Source organism: Diceros bicornis, chromosome 28 (assembly GCF_020826845.1).
Source record: "Diceros bicornis minor isolate mBicDic1 chromosome 28, mDicBic1.mat.cur, whole genome shotgun sequence".
NCBI classification, from domain to species: Eukaryota; Metazoa; Chordata; class Mammalia; order Perissodactyla; family Rhinocerotidae; genus Diceros; species Diceros bicornis.
This window is the reverse complement of record NC_080767.1, coordinates 22,469,882-22,476,686: the sequence shown is the minus strand read 5'-3', so window position 1 is coordinate 22,476,686 and position 6,805 is coordinate 22,469,882. Positions and strand designations below refer to the sequence as shown.

Sequence of the window (6,805 nt, the reverse complement as noted above, 5' to 3'; positions counted from 1 at the left end):
CCAGACGGCCACGGTGGTGTCTGCAGTGGGGTCCCTCGTGCTTGGTGCCACACGCCCGAGTCCTCCCTGCCCCTTTTCCACCTGAACTCCTTCTTGGGGTCCTCTGCCTCAATGTCCCTCAAACGTGTCCTCTCAGATCCTTGGCCTGCAGCAGGAACAGCAGGCAGTATCAAGTTCCTGATCTTTCTGGACTGGTTCAGATGCCCCTTCCAGGCAGCCTGCCCAGACTTCCCCGATACAGAAGGAACCACCCCCGTACTGGGCTCCCACAGCCCTGTGCACGTGGTCATCTCTCCTGGCACGTGTGCTGGGGGTCCAGCGGGGCTCTTCCAACCGAGGGCAGGGTCTTATCCAGGGGTGAGCCAGGGCTCAGCTCAGGGCAGGCTTCAACGTGAGTGAATGAGTGAATGAATGAGTGAATGACAACTGCCCGTCCCAAATGCAGAAGCTTTATTGGTGCACCTGAGGCACAGAACAGAGGTACCAAGGGTGGGCAGGGTGAGGGTGCCCCAACGTCCCCACGGTCCTAACCCTGTTCCGCGTCCTCCTGGGGCTCCTCATTTGTCTTCTTCCTTTCCTCCTCGTGCTGCTTCTCCAGCGGCCCACACTGATCCTGCAAGACGGGGAGAGGAGAGCATAGTGACTGGAGGACAGCGGGTCCCCAGGGGGAAGATGGAGTGACCTGTGGACTGTGGCTCCGGCCCGGCTCTGCCACTTCCCAGCTGGGTGACCTTGGGCGCGTCACTTTCCCTCTCTGAGCCTCAGCTTGTTTTCCTGTAAAAAGGGGCCTCACACCCCTAAGAACAGCTGGCGTTTCCTGAACCCTTATGACCCGCCAAGCCCGCGCACTGACACTCTGGATCCCTCACCCCCATCTGCAGATGGTGCCACTGGGCTCAGGGCGGCCGTGTGGTCCCCAAGGTCTCCCAGTTGGGAGATGGGGGGCAGGCAGCAGGCCAGGGAGCCCCCCAGTGCCTGTGCTCCTCAGCCCTTTCCCAGGGTTCCCGGGGGTGAGGGAGGATTTGTGCCACTGGTGGTCGCAGGAGGTGACCTCAGGGGACAAACCGATGGACACGTTTTATGTGAATGATCATGGAAGTGTGTCATCTACATCCACAAACGTGTACCCAGCTCGTCCACTCTGGAATCTCAGAGATTGTCTCCTAGGACAGGACCAAGTAAAGCTTTCATTTATGCAGGTTTAGGGAAAGGATTCAGGAGATGCTCTCAAGGGAATTCTCAGTCAGAGCAACAATCGGGACGCTGCTCCTGGACCTGTGCAGCCTGGGGGACACTGAACCACACCCCAGCTCCCCTCGCGCGGATTAGAAGCCTGGGCTGCGGCAGGCAGTTGTAAATGCTAATGCCTCGCGTGTCTCTTTCCCGTGTTCCCACCGCCACACCTCGGGCTGCTGTCACCTGCTGTCAGTCTTTCCAGTCCCCCCACCTGCCCTGGCGTCCTCGCTGCTTTCCAGTGACTTCTCCTCCTGGGCTCTCGTCCACCCCCGTGGGCCTCTGGGAAACTCAGCTGTCCCCGCGGTGAGGCGGGTGCTTCAGAGTAGGATATCCTGCCTCGCTGTGCAGCCTAGACTGGCAGCTTTCCCTCTCTGGGCCTCTGGGGCTGCGCAAGATGGGACCACCCTGGGGTGGGCACTGCCCGGCCCCCGTGCATTCACCTTTTTCTGATCAATGTAGATGATTTCCAACTTGTCCAGGCCCTTGCACTTGATGGCTTCATAGAACTCACTCAGTTGCTCCTGGGTCACCTCCGGCTTGTCAGCTGCAGGAAGGAGCGAGGGGGCTGGGTGAAGATGCTGGGAGGCCCAGGCTGGAGGCCAGAGAAGTCTGGGGTTCTGGGATCCCAGACCCTGGAATGGGTGGTCCCGGGGTGAGGCCTAGGTGGGGTGGCAGGGCGAGGGGTCCCTACCATAGAAGGACAGCGCCATGTTCTTCTCATCATCCGGGAAGTAGAGAAGCATGAAGGTCCTGGGGTCCTCAGTGAGGATCACGTTACCAACATGTTCTCTGCCCGTCTCTGGAGGAGAAAGCCTCTGGTGAGACCACGGGCATGGCACCGTGGTTCCCATCTCACAGGCGAGGACACTCATGTGCCCAGGGCCACACAGCCGATCGGGGAAGGCCAAGGGTTCACTTAGGCCCTGTCCCAGCTCCTACTGCGTGCCAGGCCTGCACGGAGCACGTCACTCGTGTGGAATCAGAGGAGCCTTTCTCCCCGTTTTGCAGATGAGGGAAGTGAGGCCCCGTGAGGAGACTCAGACTGCTACCTGCTGTCGGTTCAAGTCCATTGGCATTTGTGTGCTCCTATTATGTGCCCTCTCTGTGGTGATGGTGGGGACGTGGGTGAGGTCACTGCTTGCACAGCACACAGGCTGCCACCCTCAGCTCGCAGAGGATGAAGAGTAGTCGAGAGAGGCGGGACTGAGCCAGCCTTGGGTTTGAATCTGAGTTCTCATTGCAAGCTGTGTGACCTGGGGAAACTACTTGACATCTCTACTTTTCTGTTTCCTCGTCTGATCTGAAGAAATGGGAGGGTGCTGCATCCTCTGTGCCCAAAGCCCCATGGCTTTAGCCCCAGCCCCCTTTCTGTAGGCTGGCCCATCCACGTCCTCCCCTTCCACATAGCAACCCTGTGCCCAAGGGCTTGCCTTCATGGCGTTTGGATATGGTTCTACTCTCCCGGTGGACATTCAAGATGCTGGATTCATAGAGGCACTGGTTCCCACTAAAGCCCGACAGAAGCGAGAGAAAACAGTAAGTCGGTCCAGGAGAAGTGGAACATCACCCATCACAGTCATCCGGGGTAGGGGTCAGGTGGGGGTTGGAGTCAGCCCTCCCCATTCCACGGATGGGAAGGCCGAGGCCAGGAAGGGGGAGGGTGTTGGTCATGGTGTCCTGGCAGCTAGGGGTAGAAGCCAGAAGCGGGGGCTGGGGCTGAGCGTGTTGGTCTCACATGGTCGGGTACTCTCTGAGCTGTATCGTGTCCTCCGCAGAGTTGGGCGTTAAGTAGAAGAAGGCCGCCTGGAGCAGCTGAGCCACCTCACTATACTCAGGGTTGCGGGAGGCTGTCGCGATATAGAACCACTTGCCAGAGAGCTGGGGAGAAGCCAGGAGCAGGTGATGGAGGCTGGGAGCAGGATCCCCGATGCGCCACTGGGCCATGACTCTGCAGATCTCTCCTCCAGGTTGCAAACAGGGGACTGCGGCCCAGGTGAGGAGGGGCCGGGCAGGAGCTCACGCTGAGCATCAGGGGTCTCCCCGCCCCACCCCCGGGCGGCCCCTTCTTGCCCAGGACAGAACTGTCCCTGCTGAGGGACCTGGCAACGAGGCTTCTGAGTTTGGAGGCTGAGGAATGCCTCCGGAGGCTGCTCAGAATTTCACCCCAGGACCAGGAGAGAAAGGGCAGTCAGGAGAGGACGCTGAGCACAAGCCAATAGGGGAAAGGGAAGCCCAGAGAGGGAGGCAGCCGCCCACAGGCCCAGCACTCACCCGGTCCAGGGTGGCATCGGTGAGAGGCGCTGCCCTGAACTTGGCACACGCCAGACTCTGGGCGTCCAGCAGAGGAAGGAGGGTCAGGACGGCGAGGGCCCAGGGCAGCGCCATGCTGAGAAGGGGAGGCACCAGGAGCCAAATAGAGCTGGTGGCTGGAGGGTGCAGGGACCTTTATAAGGAGCTGTGGGTGGATGTGACTCAATCCGGAGATGGGGAAATGCCTTACACACAACCTTCCCTCCTTCCCTGAAAGCCAGCTGTAGGCAAAGCCTCCAGCCCAGGTCTGATGTGGGTCCCTGACCTGGAGGGTTACCAGGGCCTGAAGGTCTGTCTTTCAAGGCCAAGGTGGGTGTGGGCTGGCCAGATATTTGTCAACATGTAGATTTCAAGAGGTGGGCCTCTCAGCAAGCTCTCGTTTTCATCAATTCCTGTCCCACTGAGTTGAGAGAGACCCAGCCACAGATCAAATGTTGAAGGCAACTTAGAGCTCCCAGGCTCCAGTGGGGAGTGGGGGGATGGGATGGGGGAGGGGAAGGTGGTGAGGGAGGGTCAACAGGGATTCAGTTCAACTGAGTGTGGTGACAACTGTGACACAGCAGAGTCCTGAGGGGCCCCACCCAGTCCCGGGGGGCAGGGACGCTTCCCAAAGAAGGGGGCATCCACTCTGAATGTCTGTTTCCAGGAAATGTCTTACTTGAACCATCTCCCAACATCCCGAACAGGAAGTTATCCCCGTGTGTCTCCACCCCCTGCTGTGCGAGCAGGGAGCTGCCTCTCTGGTCACGGACACATCCCCATCCTGGAGCAGCGCCCGGCATGTGGGGCCTCAGTACCCACTGTAGGTGAGTAATTCCACTGCCTATGTTGCATCTCTACTGAGGGGTAAAGTCATCATCCACATGAATACATACTTTCAAAAAGTATTATTATGCTGTGCCCACAATTTTGTATTTTTACTCAGTTCTTATATTTTCTATAATTTTTCAAGCTTTGCTGTAGTTGGTAGTTGTGATTTTTGAATGGATACATAATCTTTTATTATCTTCCTAGATTCTAACTGACTGAATCATGTCCTCCCTTTAGATAGAATGTATTTTGCTTTATGCTTTCCAGAATTTTGAGACATAATTATCTGTAGCATTTTACTTATTTTTTTTTTTTTTTTGTGAGGAGGATGGGCCCTGGGCTAACATCTGCCAATCCTCCTCTTTTTCTGCTGAGGAAGACTGGCCCTGGGCTAACATCCGCGCCCATCTTCCTCCACTTTATATGGGACGCCCCACCACAGCACGGCTTGACAAGTGGTGCGTCGGTGCACATCCGGGATCCGAACCGGTGAACTCCGGGCCGCCGCAGCAGAGCGCGCACCTAACCACTTGCGCCACCGGGCCGGCCCCCTCTGTGGCATTTTATATTGGGAGTTTTTTCCTCTGATGATAAGTGACAGAGAGAGACCAAATTGCTTTCTAGAATTACTGCACCATTCAAGAGAGAGAACAGTATGTGTCGTGTGTAAGACTTGAGCATTATTCAAAATAGCCCAAAACTGGAAACAACGCACATGTCCATCAACAGGAAAGTGGAGAAGCCAATCGTGGCCTTTTCATACAATGAGATATTACTTAGCAATACAAAGAAGTGAACTACGGATACCTGTAAGGACATGAATGAAACTCCAAAACATTGCACTGAGCAACAGAAGCCAGACTTCATAGAGCACATACCGTAGGAGTCCATTCTTCGAAAGTTCCGGAGGAACCCAAACTAACCTATAATGATGGAAATCAGATCCCTGGTTGCCCATGGAGGGAGGAGGATTTGATGCCAAAAGGCCCGGGAGAGCTTTCTGGAGCAGATGCGATGATCTGTGTTTCCTGGGGGCGGTAAGGACACACACGATGCACACCTGTGAGGACTCAGTGACCTGTAACCCACATTGTGAGTGTCACTGTGCATGTCATTGTGCATGTCACTGTGTGCCGGTTACACCTCAACTAAGTCGATTTCAAAACACTCTCCCTCAGACAGAGAAAACACACACAGGACAAATCGAAGAACACTGATGATTTTTAATGCCGTGCCGTTTTGGCAACGCACAAGTGAGTCTCTCTCTCCGCATCTGCCCAGAACTGGAAGTTCCCTTCTTTTCTGTCTTTTTGGCGGCTCGGTTAGTGTTCTGAATTTGCATTGCTCCAGTGTGAGTCTTGATAAGTGACTGGAGTTCTTCAGGAGGGAAGCGCGCAGGTGAGACAGAGCGTGGGGCAGAAGGACCTGGAAGGTCTGTGAGCTGGAGCACGTGATGGCCTCGGGGTGACCAGGGCTGGTGCTGGAGAGGTTGGCGGGCATCCGAGCCCGCAGGGTGCGAGAGCCAGGCTGAGGAGTCGCAGTGGACTGTGCGGTATTGGGGAGAGATTGAAAGATTGTAAGTGTGTGGGGGGTGAGTAGTCAGACTTGTTCTTTAGATAGATCACTGTCTGTCTGCGGTGGGAGGAGGGGAGGAAGGATGGGGTGTGGGTGGGGAGAGCAGGGGAGGCGGCTGCAGTGCTCCAGGTGTGAGAGGATGGACAAGGGACAGATGCAGACACTGTGTATTTCCAGGAGAGGCTGAGCGTTGGGCTGACAGCACCACCATGAGACCTGGGCCATTAGGGCTCCTGTCAGAGCCCAGAGCTTTAGAGGGACCCACACATCACGCACACACACACACACACACACGCGCGCGCACACACACACACTCAGTTTATTAAAGAACACATAAGCACCTCTGTCTCTTGTGATCCGGTGCCTGATACTGGCACAGAGTGACCTTTGGCCCTAAACATCCTTTCTCACAACCAGCACTGTTCAGACCCCGGGGGAACAATTCTTTCTATTTTGCTCTAATCCTAGAAACATCCGCTGCTGTAGCCGTCTGTCCTGAGCCTTTGTGGGAGATGCTGCTCCCGATACAGGAGACAGACGCTATTTCAGAGTTCAGGAGGACTTGAGGAGACTTCAGGTAAGAGAAAAGACAAATTCACTACCTTTCTAATTCCCGCCTCTCAGCATACAGGCAATAAATTCTTGCAAGATCAACTCCTGTTTCCCAATAACACGGGAGTCCGTTTTCTTGCAACGTGTAGCGGGAAGGGCCTCCTGAGGGGTCTGGGCTCAGAGAAGGTGTTCACTGAACATTCGTGAAGGCACAATGGTCCACCCCAGGACAGCAAGGAGGATTTTAGCAGGGGAGTGGTGTGGTCGAGTGTCCACTGTAGAGAGTTCTCTGGGTGCTAGGAGGTGAGAATGGAGGCTGAGA

General features: G+C 55.9%; 1 protein-coding gene across 1 annotated transcript; it reads right to left on the bottom strand.

Moving 5' to 3' along the window:
• Nucleotides 1-435: 435 nt before the first annotated feature.
• On the bottom strand, nucleotides 436-3,621 carry LOC131393257 (alpha-1-acid glycoprotein 2-like). Its single transcript, XM_058523859.1, has 6 exons — nucleotides 3,508-3,621; nucleotides 2,972-3,114; nucleotides 2,676-2,743; nucleotides 1,928-2,035; nucleotides 1,677-1,780; nucleotides 436-613 (listed from the first exon to the last, which is right to left on the bottom strand). Exons 1-6 carry the CDS (start codon nucleotides 3,619-3,621, stop codon nucleotides 527-529), a joined length of 624 nt encoding a protein of 207 aa, XP_058379842.1. The 3' UTR covers nucleotides 436-526.
• Nucleotides 3,622-6,805: the final 3,184 nt, after the last annotated feature.